The sequence below is a fragment of the Notolepis coatsorum genome (genome assembly GCF_963971535.1).
Source record: "Notolepis coatsorum genome assembly, chromosome: 10".
In the NCBI taxonomy this organism is placed as follows: Eukaryota; Metazoa; Chordata; class Actinopteri; order Aulopiformes; family Paralepididae; genus Notolepis; species Notolepis coatsorum.
Window position 1 is genome coordinate 8615758 of NC_140174.1, and position 24240 is coordinate 8639997.

Here is a 24240-nt window from a genome sequence, read left to right on the forward strand (position 1 = left end):
TCACTGTGAACCGCTCTCCCTCGCTCTGGGAGACACTCCGTCTTATCTCAGATGTTCTTACAAGGAATGTCAACAAACACCCCGGCTGTCATCGGCACCAACTGTAAGATCCTGATCAAACTGGCCAGTATCACGTCTTCGTCTGGTTGGCTCTCCATCCAATTCCTCTGCGTTGTGTCATTTTAATGGTCCTGACGTCTCCAATACTGGCGGATAAGATCCTTATCTCCCCCGTTAGTGCAATCCATAAACCATACTAATTCTCCACCTCCGTAAGAATTCGACACTTCGACACCATGAGATACCTTATGAGGAAAAGCGTTGTTTTATTGCTATAAACAGAACCTCATAATCAGATGTTATCAGATGTTATCAAATTGTATCATCCTTGAAGTCTATTCTAATGATCTTTCGGTGTGTTCGTCTATCGTCCTTTTGTTATTCAGTCCAATAGTGTTCAGCCTGTTCGTTAGCCGAGACCATCCTCGCGGTAGCCGAAGCTACTGGTGATGTGGCATTCTCCCCCCCCCCTCTCAATGAGAGGAGAGAGTGTCCTCTGTGTGATCTCAGTCCTACTCGCTCTTGGTCAGATTCTAGTCTGCCTTACACCCGGAAACACCGTTCGACTCATAGATGTTCGTTGTCGCAACGACGGCCCCGCCTTCTGGTTGTCATGCGACGTGTTGTCATGACAACTGCGTTAATAACCTTTACACACATTAAACGTTTCATTCACTGTGAACCGCTCTCCCTCGCTCTGGGAGACACTCTGTCTTATCTCAGATGTTCTTACAAGGAATGTCAACAAACACCCTCGCTGGCAGTGTATTCAATCCACTGGTCACCGTTCTGAACCAACCTCTGCTAAGCCAAACACATTTCTGCCCTCTCTGACCTGGCACCGTTAGATGCTACCATCTTTCCCCAATCTATACATTGAAAAAGCACCCCAAATCCCTCAATATGTACATATACATATACTATATATGTATATATATGTGTATATATGTATATTTGTACTCCTGTTGGGGCTTCTTGGACCAGATCAATGTTTTATCTGGCTAAATAAATAAATAAATAAGAAACTGATGATTTGGTCCTGTTAACTTTGAATTTTCTATGGGGACTGCCCAGATCCCTCTCATGGACCTGGACCTCACTTTGAGAACCTATAATGATTCTAGTTATTCAGTATTCATCTCTAATTACTCTAAAATTGCATATTTGCGTATTTTAGAAAAGCCCCCAATGTTTTCTAACCCTAAAAACGCCCCTGGTCCCCGCCCCCCCGCGGTTGCCCCCCCCCCCCCCCCCCCCCCCCTCCACAACAGCCGGCGCGCCAGTGACGTCACTAGCCGCTGAGCTAGCGGCGCCACTGTCTACACCAAACCGAGCGTAGAATGGGGACGAACAACGGATATATACGTGTTTCGATTCAACCCGTTGTTGACAGAAGCACGGACATATCCGTGGCAAGTTGTTTTGGCTTTTATTCGATTTTAATAACCTATTCAAGGTCGCCGAGCTGCACTGCAGATGTACCCTACTCTTTGAATTCGCCAAAGTGCAATACCGGCCAGATCCTCTTAGGGGTGCTATCGCGATAATAGAGTGTTCCCTGTGGCAGGAGTTGTCTTTTTTTTCTTTTTGGATCTCTAATGTAGTTTTCTACTCATCTGAAGCGATAGCTATTGTCTGTTGCACGGGATACGTTTTGGATTGCGGATTTCACTATGCAATAAGGGGATTTATCATCAGCCAATGGACATATCGATCTACCCGATGGCGATCGATAATGGGGAAATGCTCGGGGGGATCCAACCGGCTCATGGTAAGATCTTTTTCACGTAAAGTACAACCCGATCGGGCATTGTTTTGATAGCCATCCAGGCGATTGGCCTATGTGGCTACTTAGACAAACACGGTTATTGGTAATCAATAATAAGAAACGACATCCCCCGCCCCCCCCTTTCATGCATACATGCTTGAGGATCGTGCCGATCATATGCAGTTTGAGTTTTAACTGTAGCATCTGTATAACGGAAATGCCATTGGATATAACGTTAGTAACTATTAGCCCTTTATCTAGCCTTCCAGGAAATATACTAGACCAAATGCCGTATAACGCTTATATTCACAGCGCTATAAAATGAGAACGTATTGATGCATTTTTTTTAAGCCATTTTGAAGGGACGGTTTATGGACTCACTCAATTGACAATGACAATGCACAGATAGCAATACTATAAAGTATAGATTTAGCTCTACAAACAGCCCCACGTCTGTTTACATTTGCTGGTCCTCTAGAGATTTATTAGACTCATCCCAGTGGCCCGAATGTGTTAAGGCTGGCATCCAACCATGTTTTGAGACAGGGGAGGCATGGCATCCAAAGTGTTAATAACATAAATTCTGACTTTCAACATGCTTATAAACCTGGCTATTCAACATGCACAGCACTTACACAATTGGCTGATGATTGGCTAAGAAATATTGAGTGTAAATTATTAGTTGGTACAGTACTGTTAGATTTTAGCGCAGCTTTTGATCTCATTGATCATGAACTGCTGCTTACAAAACTAGCTGATTATGGTTTCAAACATCGCTACTAACTGGATGAAAAGTTATTTATTCATGAGACAACAATGTCTCCTGTTTAATGGAACTTTATCAAGCGTTAAAACGCTACAATGTGGCATTCCTCAAGGAAATTGCCATGGATCATTATTATATTCAATATTTGTAAATGATATGCCACATACTGTAGTTTAAAAAATGCAAGCAGTTCCATTTATGCAGATGACACTACAATATATGCTTCGGCAAGCAATGCCAAAGACCTCAGCAGTCTTCTTCAAAGCGAGTCAATGCAAATTTCTGAATGGGTCACGGTAAATAAGCTGAAACTAAATGCATCCAAAACAAAATGTCTAATTATTTGTTCAAAGCATGCTCAGAGAGAATCACAGATTAAATATTTCTTTGCAGGGTGCAGATATTGAACAAGTTAAGGAGGACAGATTGCTTGGAGTTATAATAGATGAAACACTCTCTTGGTCAACTCACAATAACAATATTGTAACAAAAATGAGCAGAAGTATTTCAATTATTAGACGGAATGCCTATTTTTTAACTGACACAGCTACCAACCAAGTCATACAATCACTAGTTTTGTCACATCTGGACTACTGTCCAGCACTCTGGTCAAATGCATCCAAACAAAACTTAAATAAAATACAGCTTACTGAAAATAGAGCTGCAAGACTTGCATTGCATAGCTCAATTAGAAACAGTGTTGAAAAAATGCACAAGGAATTGTCATGGATGAGAGTCAATGAGAGACTAGTATGTAGTCTTATTTTGTTTATGAGAAATATTTATACTTTACATAAACCTGTGTGGCTCTTTTTGCAGCTGGTGCTTATTAGTGATGGTCATGGCTATGGCACTAGACAATCCTTGAGGGGTTGGTTTGCCCTGCCGAGACCCAGAACTGAAGCCTTAAAGAAAACTGTAATGTACAGGGCAATGTCCTACTGGAATAGACTTCCACAATATTTGGTTTCAATTACCAGTAAGGTGGGATTCAAGAGGAGACTAAGAGTGGCTGTAATGCAGAAAAATATTGATTTTGGTTGGGTCTAATCTGTGCCTAATGAATGGGTTCTTGTATTGGGTTATGTGTTGATTTGGAATGTCTTTGTCTAGTGGTTATGAGTATTAGAGTATTAGTGTATGGAATGTCATGCTGTTTTTGAGCACGTTTTAGTTTTCTCTGAGATGTCTCTGTTTGTTGTTTTATTGATATTTGTTGTTTTATTGATATTTGATTTGTTCTATATGTTTGTATATTTGTTATTGTTCTATATTAGACAATTTGGCATACATATTTGTTTGTATCTCTGATTTTGATTGGTTATATAATTGTTTGTATATTTTATTGGTGTTTTATTGATATTTGTTTTGTTTTTATGTTGTTTTATTGATTATTCTTGTTTAATTTTTATATGTTTGTATCCAGACCCCAGGAAGAATAGTCGCTGCTGAGGCAGTGACTAATGGGGATCTGAAATAAAGAAATAAAGAAATAAACGTTAAGTGACCTGTGTCTAATACTCTTCTCCCTCGCCCTCCTCCCCTTCCACGCTGTCGGCTCCAACCTCCTCATAATCCTTCTCGAGAGCTGCCATGTCCTCTCTGGCCTCAGAGAACTCTCCCTCCTCCATGCCCTCACCCACATACCAGTGCACAAACGCCCGCTTGGCATACATGAGGTCAAACTTGTGGTCAAGCCGAGCCCAGGCCTCAGCAATAGCTGTGGTGTTACTCAACATGCACACAGCCCTCTGGACCTTGGCCAGGTCTCCACCAGGGACTACGGTGGGGGGCTGGTAGTTGATGCCGACCTTGAAACCAGTAGGGCACCAGTCAACAAACTGGATGGTGCGTTTGGTTTTAATGGCGGCAATGGCAGAGTTGACGTCTTTGGGCACCACATCACCACGGTACAGAAGGCAGCAGGCCATGTACTTGCCGTGGCGAGGGTCACATTTCACCATCTGGTTGGCCGGCTCAAAGCAGGCGTTGGTAATTTCGGACACTGTGAGCTGCTCGTGGTAAGCCTTCTCAGCTGAGATGAATGGGGCATAGGAAACCATAGGGAAATGGATACGAGGATATGGCACCAAATTGGTCTGGAACTCTGTCAGATCAACATTGAGAGCACCATCAAAACGAAGGGAGGCAGTAATTGAGGACACAATTTGGCTAATAAGCCTATTGACGTTGGTGTAGGAGGGACTCTCAATGTCAAGGTTCCTACGGCAGATATCATAGATGGCCTCATTATCAACCATGAAAGCACAGTCAGAGTGCTCTAGGGTGGCGTGTGTGCTCAGGATGGAGTTGTAAGGGTCCACCACAGCGGTGGAGAACTGGGGAGCTGGGTAGATGGCGAACTCCAGCTTGGACTTCTTGCCATAGTCAACAGACAGGCGCTCCATCAACAGGGAGGTGAAACCAGAGCCGCTACCACCTCCAAAGCTGTGGAAGACCAGGAAGCCCTGAAGGCCAGTGCACCGGTCAGCCTGAGGAGAAAGAGGGGAACACTGGTCAATAAAACCATTTTCACATTTAGATATATCAATTAGATATTATTCATCTCTGCTGTGGTACTCACCAATTTACGCATCCTGTCCATGACCAAGTCAATGGTCTCTTTGCCAATGGTGTAGTGTCCACGGGCGTAGTTGTTGGCAGCATCCTCCTTGCCAGTGATCAGCTGCTCAGGGTGGAACAACTGGCGGTAGGTTCCACTGCGGACCTCATCTGAGGGGAAATATCAAGTATCAAGTTAAATGAGAGCTAATGAAAGCATTTGAGTACAATACCTGTATGTGTATCACATTTTAAAAAGGAGCTTACCGATGACAGTTGGCTCCAGATCTACAAACACAGCCCTGGGGACGTGTTTGCCAGCTCCTGTCTCACTGAAGAAGGTGTTGTAAGAATCATCTCCTCCTCCGATGGTCTTGTCGCTGGGCATCTGTCCGTCCGGCTGGATACCATGTTCCAGGCAGTAGAGCTCCCAGCAGGCATTGCCGATCTGGACACCAGCCTGACCAACGTGGACTGAGATACATTCACGCTGGAATAAAACGAGATCTTTTAATTGTTTTGTAAAACTATTGTTACAAGCAGGGCCGGACTGGGGAAATAATTCATACCGGGAGATATAGCGCGAAATATAGCACCAATCAGGCCACTTTTTAAGCGGGGGGTCTGGGGGTCCCCCACCAGGATTTCTTTTGTTACAAAGACTTAATGTCCTGCATTCTGGTGAATTTTAGTGCATGTGAATCACAAACTAATGAGCCAACAATTGCTTAGTACAATGTACTGTTATGGACTTCAAATAAAACTGTTGTGGCACTAGCAATGCTACTCTCTCCACCTTCAAAAAGAAAAAAGCAAGAGCACAACATATTTTTCTATTTACTATTATAATACAGTTAACCACTCTCTCCTGTAAGGGCCTTTCTTTTTCTTTGTTTTATCCCTCTCTCCTCCACCCTTTCTCCACTGTCCATCTTGACATCAACGTTAATTGACTTTCGCTCTACTGTATCTCTCCCGAGTCCCTCACTACCTGGCTCACTGCCTGGCTGTTATTCTGCATCTGAGTGCCGTCTGCCATTCCATTCGCCGCCACCGCTGTCAATCAGTTGTATCGCCTGATCCCGCCTCCACCAATCACAAGCGGCAGCACGGCTCCATTGTGTGTGTGTGTCCGCGTGAGGGAGAGAGTCAGATAGTTCTCCAACTCTGTGGCAAACAGTGAAATCCTGGTTGTTCCACACCCACCTAGGTTATCTAACTAACGCGCCGCCGCCACAACTAGAAACAATGGCCTGGCAAAAAAAAATGTATTTATATAATTTTTCTTTTTTTAATCTGTGCAGGCCAGGCCACCGGGAAAGCTCCCGGTGCTCCCGATGGCCAGTCCGGGCCTGGTTACAAGTTACAAGAACAAAAACCAAATTCCAACTGTGTCAATTTAAACTACCTCAATTACTACCCTTTAACTACTAACAAAAAAGTTAACTAATTACCACTCCCCCTCCTTCGGTTTGGGCTGGGTAGAGATTATTTTAACTACCAAAGTAGTTCATCTCATCAGTGTCCCGTGAGCCAGTAAATTTGTTTGTTCCAAGATACATTTCTTTGGTATAATCACAATCCAAAATGTAACAACGCCTCTGATTGACTCACACGCACATGACTCAGCAAAGTAAGGTATCGTTTTGGCATCTGTATTGTACATTTTCAAAACGATACCAAGCCTTAATATACATCTCTGTTTAATAACCATCTAGTGTGAACCCAGATGTTCCAGTGTGCTTTTTTTTGTTATGGCTCACTTAATGTATTTATAACTCATCCCCTGCAATCTATTGTTTTCTATTATGATGTATTGTGCGTCAGCAATGCTCATGTGGACAGAATGTCCTGGTATTGGTTAGCTGAACCTCTTGGCAGATATTAATAGCAAGGTGCTGCCAACAAAGCTCTCGATGAACAACCCGGTGGTGCTTGTTCCATGTTTTTGGAACAAACATGCTGAGATAAAAAAAACTCCTTTGTTCACTCTTTTAAAAGGATCCGTCCATTTGACATGCATCGGACACAAGTATTTTTCTTTTTGTCAAATCTAAGCAACCAAATATTGAAATTGGGGCAAAATGTGTCCATGGTCTAGCCCTAGTCAACAGTCCCTCATCTTTAAAGCCCAACCTCCAGGTTAAACCCTACTGATCAATTATGGGTAGTTTACATCATTGGTATATAATTTCATTATTTATTTTTTTCCATTTGACACCGGAAATGCCACTCTGAAAGAGTTAAAAAGGTCCACGCACGAATAACATGCACGCGCGAATCAAAAAAGCTTATCAAACGCCGACGTCACTACAGGTGCATATTAATGAGCCGAATCTAAAAGCTTATCAGACGCTAGCACGGCCATGACGTCACTTCAGGAAATGCCTTGCCCGTCCGGGTCATAGTACTAGATCAATGGTGGCCCACTCTGTGCATCACAGTTAGTAGCCTATAGCTCCGCCGTCCCTGCTACAGTCGGGACCACTACACTGACGTTAGCCTATGGTTCTCTCCTCTTTGTGTGCCCCCGTCCTCACGGGTGTCCTGCGGAGGAGCTTGTGGACGCGACAACAGTTAGTTAGCTCATAGCTATCGTGTACCACTAGCCTTTACGGGCTCGAGCACGGCTACAGGCTGCCACCATTGTCGCCGTTGTCGCGTCCATGGGCCCCCCGGCAGGGTACCCGTGGGGACGGGGTGTACAGAGAGGAGAGAACCATTTTGGGTCGGCCGTTCATGCCGGCCAGCGAGCCGGATGTCGGGATATGTTGTTAGCACAATAGCTACCAAGCTAAGCTATGTTAGCTACTAACGTTATAAACACAATATGTGTACAACGACAGAATGATTTACATTATTACAAATATGGTAACGTGGTTGTGGCTTTTACAAATAGTGGTTAGCTTTAGAGATGGGTGGCTATAATCACGTAATCAGGTGAAACAGATACATTTTCATTCGGCTAGTAGTAGCAAGCATATATCTATGGTAGCAAGGCTCTCTGCCTGCAGTGCCTGCCACTAGCTGTGTGTGACTCTCAGCGCCCCCTGGTGCCCTGCACCTGTTGTGACGAGATCATTTCGATTACACACGCATGTTATGAACCATTGATTAAAATATCCATGTGCGTGGTGATTGTGTTGGGCAGACAAAATGTTTGATAAAAACGCTAAAACTGGGTCAATTTCAATACTTTTTTTCCCCTTCTTCATGAAACTCACCGTTGGCCTAGTCCACATTGTTTATTGAACAAAAATACAACGTGAAGGTTGGCCTTTAAACCAGTGCTAGTCACTAGTGTCATTGATCTCCTTGTCTTTACGCTCTTGTCACCTATGACTCTGTGGGAAAATTAACAACAAAGTTAAAAGTAGTGGTGCACCAGTGTTTCCCACAGGATTTTGTGAGACTGTGGTGGGTGAACCTCGGACCCTCTAGGGCGGTCCGGGGACATGGCCCTCCGGAATTTTTGTTGTTGTTGTACAATTTAAAGTTAAATGCATCAATCTGATGCACTTTGAAAGCAAAATAAAGAGGCTAGATCTATGATGAACTTTGTGTTCAAAACACAGAATCGACTAGACTAGTGCTTCCCAATCCTCTCCTCGAAGCACCCCAGCCGTTCAATGTATTTGTTAAATTCCACCACCAGAACACCCGATTCAACTTAACTAACCCTTTATTAGTTGAATCAGGTGTGCTGGTGGTGGAATTTAACAAATACATGGAACGGCTGCAGTGCCTCGAGGAGTGGTTTGGGAACCACTGGACTAGAGAATACATTTGAGCCATCAAAGAAATTAAGCAAAAGTGGTTACCTGTGTTGAACTGGTTTATTTTTTAGAAAATAAAAGAATATACTGGATTACTATTACGACTACTACACTGGGTGCACGACATATCGGCCACCGGTATCGTTCCGATGTCAAAATATAATATCGGCCGCCGATATAATACCAATACTTTTGGCCTTGGCCATTTAAGGCCTACTACTGTACTTTAAGGTTTTGAACTGTTGTACAATGTGTCCTAGAATATATCATATGTCATATGTCTTCCACATAAAAATGCTGGATGCAGAAATGGAGCAGATGAAGACATGATAATATTAAAATGATTACTTTGTCATACGTTTTTTGAGCCCATTTCAGCAGATTACCTCAATTACATTATTTTCTCATATGAAGGCTTCATCCAGACCCATAGATGTCATCCCTACCGGACTTCTAAAAGATGTTTTATGAGCAATTGGTCCAGACCAATTAGTCGCCATTGTGAATACACACACACCTCCCTAGGTAGCCTATATCGTGGGTGTTCCTATGAATGGTATTCTGCTTACAGCTTCGAAAATCCATTTATTTCGTTTTACAATGTCAAAGCCTTTTAAATATAATCAACTTTCCCGCATTTCTGTCCGCTTTATCGTTTTATAAAAATCCCAACCCCAATTCACACCCTCATCCACCACCACACTTCCCAGGCAACACTGATGTAATCATCCTCACCACTATCATCTGAGTCATCATCCCATCAGTGGCGTTGCGTGGGTAAAATAACAGAGGATGCCAAAAAATATATAATAATTATTTTTTTATTACTAAATTTGTTTTAATAAATGTTTTTCATATTTAAGCCAAATAATATATATATATAATATATTTCTCCCTCCCTCGCTCTCTCTCTCCCTCTCTTTCTGAATATTACACACACACAACACAAATATATATATACACACACACACACACACAGTGGTTGCCTGCAGGAGGTCTGGTTTGATTATGAATCAGATAGAGAGAGAGACAGAGAGAGACAGAGACAGAGACAGAGACAGAGAGAGAGAGAGAGAGAGAGAGAGAGAGAGAGAGAGAGAGAGAGAGAGAGAGAGAGAGAGAGAGAGAGAGAGAGAGAGAGAGAGAGAGAGAGAGAGAGAGAGAGAGAGATCATTTAGGTTCTAGGTTGAAATGAATGAATGGCCTGATGTCGCCGTCGGAGCGTTTCAGCGTCTTGCAAGATATTGCTGACATGGCAGAACATACATGTATACAGTAGCCTATGGCTCGGCCCATCAAACACAAGCAGACCATGTTTGTACAGTATGACTCAGCGACATCAACACAATAACACAGTATGATATGACACGGCAGAACATAATACAATAGTATGCTCCACGCACGCACGCACGCACGCACGCACGCACGCACACACACACACACACACACACACATACACACACACACACACACACAGCGGCATCACTTATGAAAGTTATTAGGTTATTAGGTACTCACTTATTGTTGCAGCTGACACGCCTTGGTCCAAATTAAGTAAAGTAAAGCAACTCGTCCACAAAGTTCTCCAAGTCCTGTGGGTATTCAGGTATTCTCCTAAACTTTTCTGCAGCTGAGCGAATTTCAGGTCTCCTCAATGAATTAATCCGAGAGAGGAATCCGAATTTCAATCAATCAAACAATGCTGTTTGTTTAGACATTAAGACTCACATAACGTTAGCTAGCTATCTCCGGGGTCCCCTTCTAATTCCTCAACCCTAAATCGTATTGTTGTTTTGATTCGAAAGTGGCCGCGAGGCGTGTATATTTTCCCCAATGCAGTTTCACTTTGATTGGTCAATCGGTGGAAACGTTCTGGACTGGCCCGCCCCCCAGGGCGGCAAATTTGAAGACGCTAGACTACTTGGCAGCCAGACGGCCCTGTGGTACATTAACCCAACCCCTTTATTAAGCTTGAATCTTATTGGCTAATAATTGGTTACAATGTGGACGGACCAGGACGCTAGAAAAAGACACCTCCCCCCTCTGCAAATGTTCTCTATTCTGCCTGAGCTGCAGTGAGCACAGTTTAGTTTAGTTTATTCGGATCTCCATTAGCCATTGCCACAGGCATAGGCTACTATTACTGGGGTCCACACAAATCAATACAATACAATAAAATCAATACAATACAATTAATACAATACAATACAATAAAACAATACAATACACCTCAATAACACCTAAAAATATTATATAATAAAATATCTAAGTTCACCAATCACACATACCCATCTACTCGATCATGTTTCAAGGCATATATTTTCACTTAAAGCTCAACAATACATCTCAATACAATATACAAATATATTAAAAATCTAAGTTCAACAATCACACATACCCATCTTCTCAATCACCCACTATGTTTACTTAACTGACAGTACCACTCTTTCTTATATGATTTTTAAGGTGTTTTTTAAATGTCTGTTTGTTTTCAACCCTAGTTAGTGCAGGTGGTAAGGAATTCCATGCAGTCATGGCTCTATACATCACAGTCCTTTTCATTGCATTTGTTCTTGGCATCTTTACAGTACATCTTTCCATTGACACATGCCTGGTGGAGTAACTGTGTCTGTTGATTGTGAATTGTATCTCATCATATAGACAAGCAGGTTTTTTGTTCTTATATATATTTCTAAAAAACATTATGATATTTACATTTAGTCTTTGTTCTACCATTAACCATGACAGTTTTTCATGCATGCTTACTATGTTTGACCTTTTCCTACAATTCAGAGCAAGGCGCGCTGCTTTGTTCTGTGTCATTTGTAGTTTTCCCAGTTTTTCTCGTCCAGCACTTCCCCAGATCCCCGGACAGTAATCCAGATGTGAAAGGATCAGAGCCTGGATAACATGGATCACCGACTCCGGAGTTAGGAATTCTGCACATCTTCTAATTAAAGCCAGCCCTCTCCCCATCTTTTTTGTTATGTTATTTATGTGTGTTGACCAGTTCAGATGACTGTCCAATGTTATACCTAGTAGCTTTGCTTCTTCTACCTGTTCAATTTCAGTTCCCCCCATCAATATTTTTAATTTTGGATTAGCAATTAGCATATGGTGTGTTTTTGCTATGTTTAAAACCATTCTATTCGCTCTAATCCACTCTTCTACTTTTTGTAGCTCTTTGCAGAAATATTTGCAGTTTTGGCATTGACAAAGATCTATCTGTACATGGCAGTTTTGCAGACACACATGAACATCTTCCTCTCACATTTTCCTTGTTTGCAACCGCAGTGGACTACCTGCAACACACTATCAGGGGCTGGATTTGTAGTCATCCAGGTCACCGTTAACTCCCCATCCTCGACGTGCCACCCATTGCCAATGGGTGAAGGGGCACACATAGCTGCTTGGTCACTTGCCCTTTTGCAGTGTTGGTACAATGCGTCACTTGTCGGGGGCATAGAGAGTTCTGGCAAAGCCGATGATGCCATGCAGAATGCTTCATATCTTGCATCATTCACATTCTTAGCTGATGGCTGGCCATACAGGTGGCACACATATTTGCTAAGAAGACCATCAAATGTAGACTGGTCTAGGGTAATTCACATTTCCCCTTCCTCCCACACTGTGCAACATCCTGATGTGCAATATCCACAGTGCAATTACCCACCCACTACCGTCTGATATAACTGATAGTTATTTGTGTAGTGTATTGCTATTCTGTATTGTTGTTATTTTGTATATTGTACAGGACTGTAACATTGTATAGCATTTAATGTTTCTGTATAGGATTTTATGTTTCTCTTTTATTACTTGTGATTATATTACCACACCTTAGGTTTGAGTCCCAAATCTTGTTGTATGCAAATATAATGACAAGAAAGTACAATATAATCTGCTATAATAATTTTCTCCCTCCGGGAGAAATGTTCTATTTTTTATTACATTTTTTTCTCCCTCTTCTCCTTCTCACTCTCTCTAACACTCTGTCAGACTCACTGAGGCTGGCAGTCACTGTCTGCTCAGGCAGCATTATTTTGATTGACATTGAGAATTTGAGAACATTTGAATAGGAACATTTGAATAGGGCGGGTTGTCTTTTTCTCGCTTTTATTAGCGAATAAGATTCAAGCTTAATAAAGGGGTTGGGTTAATGCCTACGCCTTAACACAGGGGCAGTGTGGCTGGCAAGCACTTTAGCGTCTTCAAATTTGCGATAACTGGCGGCGATAAGGGGGGCATAATAGCGTAGGGTCACGTGGGCTTAGTGGCCAATCAGAGGAACCCGGAAACCCAACTGCGTTGTAGAAAGCATACACGCCTTGAGGAAAGATCTTCTTCTTCTTTTTGAATTTCCGGCAGTGTAGACGCAACATGGCGTATTACTGCCCTCCTCAGTTCTTATACTATGCTAGTAGTATGGTTTCCATAGTATGGTCTCTGGTAAATCAACTTTTGATTGTTTACACTCTTCTTCTTCTTCTTCTTCTTCTTCTTCTTCTTCTTCTTCTTCTTCTTCTTCTTCTTCTTCTTCTTCTTCTTCTTCTTCTTCTTCTTCTTCTTCTTCTTCTTCTTCTTCTTCTTCTTCTTCTTCTTCTTCTTCTTCTTCTTCTTCTTCTCATCTTCAAAACACATTACTATCGTCTCTATCACCTTCGTCTCTGCTCCTCTTGTCTGTCTCCTTCTTCTCTGGTCCTCCAAAAAATCACCCCCTCAGGCTCCGAAGCAGACACAAACACGGAACAAAAACACCCGACAGCCCACAAGTGCGGCCCCCACCCACAGCCGACCGCTCCAAAACAGCACCCAACCAGAACAAAGCAAAAACCAATGAACAAAACATCTACAAAATGTAAACACACGTACAACAAACGCCGAACAAAACCACCTAGAACACAGATATTGAACACCCCACCACCAGGCAACACGCGAGAAACAGCCGGAAGCGACAGAGGGCCCCGGTGGGGAGATCACAGAGAGAGAGACGCCCGCGAGAAGAGAGAGAGAGAGAGAGAGAGAGAGAGAGAGAGAGAGAGAGAGAGAGAGAGAGAGAGAGACTCCAGTTCACTGCCGCGGAGAGAGAGAGAGAGAGAGAGAGAGAGAGAGAGAGAGAGAGAGAGAGAGAGAGAGAGAGAGAGAGAGAGAGAAAGAGAGAGAGAGACTCCAGCTCACATTTGTTTTTCTTGCAGTTTTATTAAAAGTCACTCCTCATCTCCAGTAGGCAAAAAAATGCTACATTATCGCCAAAAACCTGTCCTGATGGTCTGCCCAATTCTCAAAATCTGCATGTCACAGAAGTAGTCCCCGCAGCAGGCTGCTTCGCCTTCTTTGTAAAATCAAATTGGTTAGAAGGCTTACTTCTTTGATATTCCGTTTAACTTTCGACATTATCCTGGATGCGTCTATTTGTGCCTGCAGAGTGCAGACTGCAGTGCAGCGCTGCCACGCTCCGAATGGTAAACGCAAGAATAGCATGCATGCGTATTACGAGTAGGGTATATCTGCAGTGCCACAACACCATAGATTTATGCAATTGTCTATTCCGGTGAATTAGTGCGCAAATCATTAATCATACATCAAAATAGCCTAATTTTATTATTATACACGATGATGACGATACAGAAAATTACAGAAAAATTTGAAATGCATGGCAAAACGGGCGGTCAGGTGGCGTAGCGGAGATTGCGTTCGTCACCAACGCCGGAGACGCTGGATTCGCCTGTTCGAATCCAGCTCCCGGCGTGTCACCAGCTTGGCTGGCCGTTCACACTAATACAATTGGCAGTATTAGAGGGTGGGAAAGCTGGCGGGGTGGGTCCGGGTCGTTGTAAACAGCGACTCCTACAGTTCGGTCGGGGCGCCTGCTCAGCGCGGATAGGATCTAAGGGGGGTAGTGTGATCCTTCCACACGTTACACCCTCTCAGTGAGAGTCCGCACTGCCAGGTGAAAAGAGGTTGATTGGCTGGACGTGTGTCGGAGGAAGCACGTGATAGCCTCCACTCTCCCAGACCGACTGTGGGGGGTAAGTGCGCAGCGACCAGGAAGGGGATTGGGAATTGGCATAACGACTAAACATTGGGATGGGAGAAAATCGGAGGAAAAAGGAGGGGGAAAAAGATCAATAAAAAAATACAAAATAAAATGCATGGCAAAAATAGCATTTATTATCAGTATTTTAGAGACCCCCCAAAAATTCACAAATCATGTTTTCAGGGGAGCTGATGTCTGATCTAATGGAGCCATGGCTCACCGAGCTCCCCCATGATTCGCACCCTGACTACAAGCCCATTCACACTCCACAGGGACCCCGCCACCCATCGATCTCCACCCCATTCCAGCTGAACACCACTCCAAGGCAATCAACTGCAAACAAAAGCCACACCTGCAAGCCACCAAATGTCCCCCACTCCATGTCCACGTCCACCTCAGAGCCCGAGAAAACGACCCCTTCTCCACACTGACTCCTCTCAATGAATATCTCCCATATCCGAACATGGCGTATTCTTCTTCTTCTTATACTTCGCCCACAATTGAGAAAGTTTACACTCTTCTTATTCTTCCCAAGATCTTCTTCTTCTTCTTCTTATTTGAATTTCCGGCAGAGTAGACGCATCGAGGCGTATTACTGCCCTCCGCAATTCTTTTTATGGGCTCTTCTTCTTCTCCTTCTTCTCCTTCTTTTTCTTCTTCTACTGGACCCCGTCATCACCTACATTGTCCATTGGAGTGCAGCTACTGCTGCTACTTCCTGTCTGAGCCCCCCTCCGCGGGATTTCTTATACTACACTAGTGGTGTTCCATCTTTAGGCCTCTTCAACTCACACTTTCTCCTTCTTCTCTGCTCCTCTTGCCTGTCCAATACTAATACATACACTAACGCTATATCCTCTGGTACAACTCTGAAGCATGCAGAAATGTCAGCACTGCCTCTGTGATCAACTGGTGGTTCTCATTATCCATGCCAAAGAATGATTTAAGAGAGAAGGAAGATACTCCCAGCTCTACCAGACTTTTATAAAAGATTTCCCTCTCTTTCCTATACCTTTCACATTTTAGGAAGACATGCCCGACAGTTTCAGTCTCTCCACATTCACACACCCCATCTGGATGTTTGCCCACAATGAACAAGCTACTGTTCAACCCACAGTGCCCCAGCCTCAGTCTACACATCTTCACCCTATCACTCCTTGACCCATATCCCTCCACCTTGATCTTGACCCGAGGCTGCAGAGAAATAGTGCCTTCCCTTGGTCCCCCTTTCCCACTCATCCTGCCACTCAGCCTCAACTCCTTTCTTTATCTTATCTCTGAGTTCTACTCTTCCCATTGAAATACCTATCTCTTCCTCCCTTCCCAGGCTCTGTTTGGCAAGGGAGTCAGCCATCTCATTCCCCGCAATCCCAGCGTGTCCCGGGACCCAACAAAACTCCACTGACCAGCCTGCCTTCGCAATCCTATATAAAACCAACATTATTTCCTGAATGAGATCAGGGCGAGCTTTAGACCCACCTGCACTCAGAGCCATCAGTGCAGCAGCCGAGTCAGAGCATATAATCACCTGGCTTGGTCCCACTTCCTCCACCCACCACAATGCCCAGAGGATGGCAAGCAACTCTGTCACAAATACTGAGCTGCCATCGGATATTCTTTGTCCCTTACCGATCAAGGAAGGCTGCGTATATATATATCACAAACGTTCTAGAATGCTCTATTATGACATCATACAACATTCTAGGACATCAGAACATTTGTGATGTCACAGTATGATGTCATAATAGACATTCTAGAACATTTGTGATGTTACAGTATTCAAGGCGCAAAACGGGCGGGATTGTAAATGGATAACTTTTTATTCCTAAATCTACACCAATAGATCTTTAGCCCAGAGTGAAAATTGTGTAGTGCGCCAAGGTGGGAACGATAATAGTTTTCTAGACACTTCTCAGCCCCACCATACAGCCTACTAGTGATGGTTTGTCATTCAAATGAGACCGCATTTCCATGCATCCTTCTCAAAGTTAACGGCTGATTCATAACTGATCTGACAGATAAGAGGTTTAATTGTAATACTCACCATGTTTCTGAAGTTAGCGTCGAAAGTGAAGAAGATTGATAGAAGAGGCTAAATTAACTCTCACAGCTGTAGACCTTTATGAGACCGTTGGTAAGAACACCGACTTTTGCTGGGTGGGGCTATTTATGCCCAGCAAAGAGGGGCTGCTGTATCCGATTGGCTGAGCATCACATGACCATTTTCTATTGGATGAAAAGTTATCCTTGCTGCTGGAAGCGCGAGGACTGGGTGCGCGAGATTTCCCACAGCCCTATGTTCCCACATTTCCGGTAATAATAATAATAATAATAACTTTATTTGTATAGCACCTTTCATACAGGGGATTGCAGTTCAAAGTGCTTTAGATCAGTAAGAAATAAGTATGTCATAAATGTCTTGATAAATTGAAAATGGAGGACCCTTATGTAAACAAGACGAAAGTATTTTTCTGGTCTTCATCCTCTTTTGAGTAGAGAACTTAAAGTTGTGCATGACTGGGTAGTATGTAATAGACTTGTCCTTAATATCTCCAAGACTAAATGTATTGTGCTGGGAACAAGGCACAGGTTATCTACAAATCCAAAGCTTCATTTAAACTTGTGTAATTCAGCAGTTCAACAAGTTGAAAGTACTAAACTCCTTGGAGTGATGCTGGATTGCACTCTGTCTTGGTCTCAGCATATTAATTATATTGTTTTAAAAATGGGAAGAGCAATTGGTATTTCCAGGAAATGTGCTTCTTTTGTTGCCCGTCCCCTTTTATGTCAGATAGTGCAAAGTTTAGTTTTATGTCATCTTGACTATTGCTCTGCGATGTGGTCATCTGCTGCCAGTGGTGACCTCAGGAAGCTCCAGGTGGTCCAGAACAGGGCAGCACGGTTGGTACTGGGCTGCTCACTAAGGTCTAATGTGAACTGTATGCATGCCCGCCTCTCTTGGCTTAACGTTGAAAATAGATTGTCTTTTAATATACTTGTGCTGTTCAAGTTGGTCATGAGCAGTAAAACTCCTGTTTTTATACATAATCAGATTGTTTTTAGTAATACTGTGCACGAGCATTACACTAGAGGTTCCAGTAGTGGGCAGCTTGAATTGCCAGGTCCTAGAACCAGCGCTTTGGGGAGATCTTTTATTTTTAGAGCATTAACTCTGTGGAATGGCCTGCCTCGGAACCTCTGCTGCATTTACAGTAGATTCACTTTTAAAAAGAATCTTAAATTGTTTTTAAATTGTTTTTAACACTGTAAAGTAATCTTTTGTTTTTGTTTTACACTAATGTAATTTTAGCTATATTAATTGTTACAGTAGGTTCATTATGCATTGTGTGTACTGACTTTTAATAATTTTGTTTTTTGCAATAGTGATTGTTTTTGTGTGTTTTTTTGTGTGTGGACCCCAGGAAGACTAGCTGGTTGCTATCGCACCAGCTAATGGGGATCCCTAATAAAATCAAAATCAAATCAAATCTCTTGTTAGTATTGAGCTGTACTTGATTGATTGATTGAAAATTGTATTAACAGATTGCATAAAAATAGGGAAACAATGTCCAGGCACGCACTCCAGGTTTTTCCAAATGTATTGGCAGCCTGAAATCATATCATGACGTTTCGGTGTGAACACACCTTCTTCAGAATGGCTTGCATGAAGCATGAAGGGTAAGTGATCCAAGTTTATACAAGACAAACAGGAAGTGACTATTGTGATTGTATGACAAGAGGAGCAGAGAAGAAGGAGACAGAGACGATAGAAATGTGTTTTGAAGATGAGAAGAAGAAGAAGAGGAGTGTAAACTTTCTCAAGTGTGGGCGAAGCAAGAATTGCGGAGGGCAGTAATACGCCACGATGCGTCTACACTGCCGGAAATTCAAATAAGAAGAAGAAGAAGAACATAGGAAGTCACAACACATTCCAACAAGAGATCTGCAAAAAAGTACAAAATACTACTTACAAGCACAACCTTTTCAGAATTATGTAAATCAAAAAGAAGCGTGTAAATCAAAAAGAGACATGTAAATCACAAAGAGATATATCTATATATATTTTATACAGAGTAGGCCTACAGCTTTAACTACTGAACTATAAACATAAACACTCATGACCCATATAAGCCATCTTTCAATTATAAATATAAAGAATGATAAATGAAAATCATTAATAAACAATCGAATGAAATGAAATAATCAAATGAAACATTTTCCTCATTGAGGCCTCTAGGCTCTAAACCAGGGGTTCCCAAACGTTTCAGGCCGCGACCCCCAAATAACGGTGTCAGAGAGCCGCGACCCCCACTATTATAGGAGGTTAAAAAAGAAAAAGTAAAAAAAAAATTATAAAAAATTATTATTATTATTAATATTTTTTTTATAAATGGAAATGTATGGTTGAAACATGCACACGTTCAAACGCACACACACTAATAAGCATGGGAGGCTTTTAACCTGGGCCGGACTGGGGAAATCTTTCAGGCCAGGAAATATAGTGCAAAATATAGCCCCAGTCAGGCCACTTTTTATGCAGGGGGTCTGGGGGTCCCCCACCAGGAAATGTCTTGTTACAAAGACTTCATTTCCTGCATTCTGGTGCAGGCATTTTTTTATTTGTACCCTTTAAATGCCAGTGTTTGTAATGGCATCACAAATTATTGTTAAAAAACAGGCTAGCGTATGATTAGCAACAACACTGATGAATTTTCTGTTTTTTTGTAATGTCAGATTGAAAATAATACAATCTTTTATTCAACTTCAGCCCTGATCATAACACCACATATTCATTTTATAATTCTAATCCTTTAAATGCCAGTGTGTGTGATGGCATATATTTGCAATATATCAAATGCAAAGTAGATTTTTCTGGGGGGGATTATTACAGGCTAGCATGTGTCAATGATTAGCAACAACAGTTTTTTGTAAGGGTCCCGCCTCCACCAATCACATGCGACTCCCTTTGTGTGTATGTGTGTGTGTGTGTGTGTGTGTGTGTGTGTGTGTGTGTGTGTGTGTGTGTGTGTGTGTGTGTGTGTGTGTGTGTGTGTGTATGTGTGTGTGTGTGTGTGTGTGTGTGTGTGAGAGCAAGAGAGAGAGAGAGATAGTTCTCCAACTTGCGTGAGTTTCAGTGATCTCCTGTGTTATGTTGTACGTACGTAGTATTTTGTATGTAGGTAGAGGTGTAGTAATAAGACTCCGGATACAGGATTACTCTTTAGTCTTTTAGTCAAGCATAGCAGGTTAGGTTACAACATGGTACACTCTGTTCTATTATCATTCTGCATGTACTCTTCTTCTGCACGTATCATCATACAGCATCGTGTACTCTTCTTCTGCACTTCAGCTGTAGGCATAACAGGGCATTGTATTAACTGCGCCCCATAGTGGAGACTCTTGGGAGTACAGCTTACACATGCATTACAGAACACAACATCTCCCTTCTCTGTGAAACGAATGTTACTTGCTACTCAGCATTATGCAAATTTAGAACTTTTGCTTTTTCACTTTCTTAAGTAAACTGAATCAGTATCATAAAACGTGTAACTCAAGGTAATCATTAAACAAAGGGAGCACAGGTTATTCAATCATTATCAAGATATAATTATATATGCTCAACCAATATTACTCTTAGTTCTCACTCAGTGTGCAACAAAGTCCTGATGCCAACTAGGCTTGTTTCTTGCACGCGACTGTGCTGGGGTGTGACCGCTGAGCGATGTCAGGGCAGGGCGGATCCCTAAGTCCTGCTCATCTGGAGTGTTCGAAGTGTGAGCCAGATGGGATGCGTTCCATTTATTTCCATCACTGAGCAGAAAGGTTTCACTGTCATTGGTGCACTGTATCTCGGATGTGCTTTGGGGACGTGATGTGGTGTTCTAATCCTGACTCTCTCCCCCTCCCGAAAAACAGGTGCACGAGCGCCACGCTTAGCATCTGTGTAGCGCTTCATTTTGGCTTGCTTGTTTTGGATCGTTTCTCTCACAGTCTCGTGGTGGCGTGGGGAGTGGCTCTGTATATTTGCAGACAACCCAACACAGCCTCTTTCCACGGTTGAGACTGCTGGATCGCTGTCTGAATGCAACTCCTCAGAACACGATGGAAGCGTGGGATCAGCTCGGGTCAAGCCTTTCTCCACGATGAAGCCCAGGTAATCGACGGAGTCGGAGTGGAATCGGCACTTCTCCGCCTTGACGAAGAGCCGATTGTGGAGGAGGCGCTCCAGCACACGGCGGACATGCTGGATGTGTTCCTCGAGGGTCTTGGAGAAGATGAGGATGTCGTCTAGGTATACTACCACAAACTCCTCCAGCATGTCACGAAGGACGTCGTTCATGAGCGCCTGGAATACCGCCGGAGCGTTGGTGAGGCCGAACGGCATCACCAGGTACTCGTAGTGGCCCCTGGGAGTCTTGAAGGCGGTCTTCCATTCATCGCCCTCACGGATACGGACTAGATGGTAGGCACTCCGGAGGTCCAGCTTGGTAAAGACGGTAGCCTGGGTGAGAGGCTCGAAGGTGGAGTTCTTAATGGTGATCTCGTTGAGCTGGCGATAGTCGATGCAGGTTCGAAGGTCCCCGTCCTTCTTCCCAACAAAGAAGAAACCGGCCGCCACAGGAGAGGAGGAAGGCCGAATGAGTCCTGCTTCCAAGGACTCAGAGATGTATTGATCCATCGCCGCCTTCTCCGGGACGGTCAGACTGTAGAGGCGGCTGCCGGGAAGGGGAGCCCCTGAGCGGAGGTCGATGGCACAGTCGTAAGGCCGGTGAGGCGGAAGGGCCTGAGCCCTGGACTTACTGAAAACCTCCATGAGGTCGTGGTACTCGGGGGGTATGGTCGAGAGGTCCGGAGGCGGCTCACCAACGGATCTCCGGGGCGGGGGACAGGACGCCGCCTGAAGACACTGGGCATGACAGGAGGAGCTCCAACCCTTGATGGTACCGGAGGACCAGGCGATGTGGGGCTTGTGCAGCGCGAGCCAGGGCCGGCCCAGGACTACTGGGACAAGAGGGGATCTGGTGATAAGGAACTGGAGTCTCTCAACGTGGTTACCAGCAATGGTGAGCAGGACAGGGCAGGTGCGTTGAGTGATGTCAGCCAGGCGGTGTTGGTCCAATGCGAATACCTCCAATGGCCTCACTAGGTCCTCAAGTGGAATGTTGGCCCGGGTAGCAAACTCGAAGTCTAGGAAACTCTCGTCTGCCCCCGAGTCAATTAGTGCCTCCACCGTGGCCCGTTGGTCCACCCAGGCCAGGGTGACGCTCATCAGATGGCCAGGTGGTGCACGGCTCTGGGAACGAGAAAAACGGCTCACCAGGATCTCCCGGGGTCCCGGCGAGCCTGGTCTTTTGGCCGGGTGGGGCAGTTGGCGATACGTTGTCCCTCCCGACCGCAGTAGAGGCAAAGGCCGGACCTGAACCTCGCCTCCCGTTCAGCTTGGCTCAGATGAGAACGTCCCAGCTGCATGGGTTCCTCCTCGGGTACCGAACGGGAGGGAAAAAAGCCACCAGTCGTGTTGGGAGCAGGGCGACCAGCAGTACCGTCACGAGTACGGGGGGTCCGGAGTACCTCTGGAGGTCCCTGTCGGGTTCTCTCACGTCTTCTCTCCTGGAGGCGTCCGTCGATGCGAATGGCGAGGCTGAACAGGTTCTCGAGGGACTCAGGTTCCTCACGGGTCGCGAGCTGGTCCCTGACTGCGTCGTTGAGCCCCCTCATGAAGGTAAGACGAAGTGCTTGCTCGTTCCAACCGCTCTCCGTAGCCGCCAGTCTGAACTCCAGCACGTAGTCGGTAACCCCGCCGCTGCCCTGCCGGAAAGTACCCAACCGGGCTCCAGGGACCTGACCACGGGCTGGATGGTGGAAAACCCTGCGGAGCTCAGCCACGAAGTCTGGGTAGGAGGAACAGAAGTCTGCCTCCATTGCCCAGGAGGCAGTGACCCACTGGGCTGCCCGGCCTGAAAGCAAGTTAGTCATGTAGGCCACTCGGGCTCCCCTTGAAGTGAAACGACTGGGTTGATGACGAAAAACCAACTCACATTGCATGATGAATGTGGCACAATCCTCGAAGTTACCGTCGAACAGCCGTGGTTCGGAGAGACGGGGCTCCCGAGGTGCGGGATCGGGAGGCGCGGGCCCAGCCAGGGCTACGGGTGATGCTCCGGCCGAGGCTCCTGAAGGAAGTGGGGTTACAAGCAAGGTGTTAACGGTCTCACTCAGCGTGTGTAAGTGGAGGAGAATACTAGACTGCTGGTTAGCCAGAGAACCCAGGGACCCCTGAATAGGCAGGACCTGCTCTCGGAGTTCCTGTACAGCAGCCGCAGCCGCATCTAGCAGTAGGCTGTGGCCCTTGGTTAATTCAATCTGGCCTGCCAATGCTGTTCTGACTCTCTCTGTGTCGGCTGGGGTCGTCATGGTTGGATCGTAATGTTATGGTTTGTAACCAACCCCAAGCGCAACGGCACAGAGAGAGTTGTTTCAGAGTTAGCCAAAGCAAGGGCGTGTTTATTCTCAGAGTCACAAGATAGAATTTGGTTGAGCAACAGAACAAACGGGGAATCTGGCATGTGAAGAATGTTTGCGGCTCTGCAGATTCTCCCAGTAGGTGATGGTGAGGAATTAGCTTGTGACGTCTGAGCCGCTCTGCAGATCCTCCCAGCATACACTCCAGGTGGAATCGGAGGGAGAGAGAGAAATCCCAGTTAGCTCAGCGCACAACAGAAACAGAGAGGTGACTGATCCAAACAAATATCCAAGTGACTTGATCTTCGGTGTGATACACACAGTTAGCAGAGTCCAGAGAAAAAACAATACGGTAATCCAAGGTGTAAATCCAACAACAAAAACTAGGTGAGAACAGTATAACAAAAACGGGATCTCTTCGGTGTTTCACAAACACACAAAAAATGGGTGATCCAAAAAGAACTGTTTCCAAAAACTCACCAGAGCGCAACGCGTAAAGCGGGCAGATAAACGAGGCGCAGCTTCGTACGGGGAATCAGGTTCTCCAACAGGGATACTTCACGAGAGTCCTGGGGAGCAACAGACAGGGAACAGCGACGGGAAAGAAAGGCAGATGCAGGGAATATTCAAAACGATCCAACATCGATATTAGGGAGATCGGGGTATATAAAGCCACGGGGCGCTAATGACAAGCTGTGACAGCTGCGGGATGAAATTGATCATTGCTCCAGAAGCGTGTGGTGGGGAGGGCACCAATCAACACGGCATCTTACAGGAAAGAAGCGTGTGGCGGGGAATGCAATTAATTAAC

General features: G+C 44.5%; 1 protein-coding gene across 1 annotated transcript; it reads right to left on the minus strand.

Moving 5' to 3' along the window:
- Positions 1-4108: 4108 nt before the first annotated feature.
- On the minus strand, positions 4109-5550 carry LOC311236005 (tubulin alpha-1C chain-like; the record flags this gene model as incomplete). The annotated part of the gene is made up of 3 exons (XM_084323572.1): positions 5424-5550; positions 5179-5327; positions 4109-5086 (listed from the first exon to the last, which is right to left on the minus strand). Exons 1-3 carry the CDS (start codon positions 5542-5544, stop codon positions 4109-4111), a joined length of 1248 nt encoding a protein of 415 aa, XP_084179698.1. The 5' UTR covers positions 5545-5550.
- Between the last annotated feature and the right edge of the window lie 18690 nt (positions 5551-24240).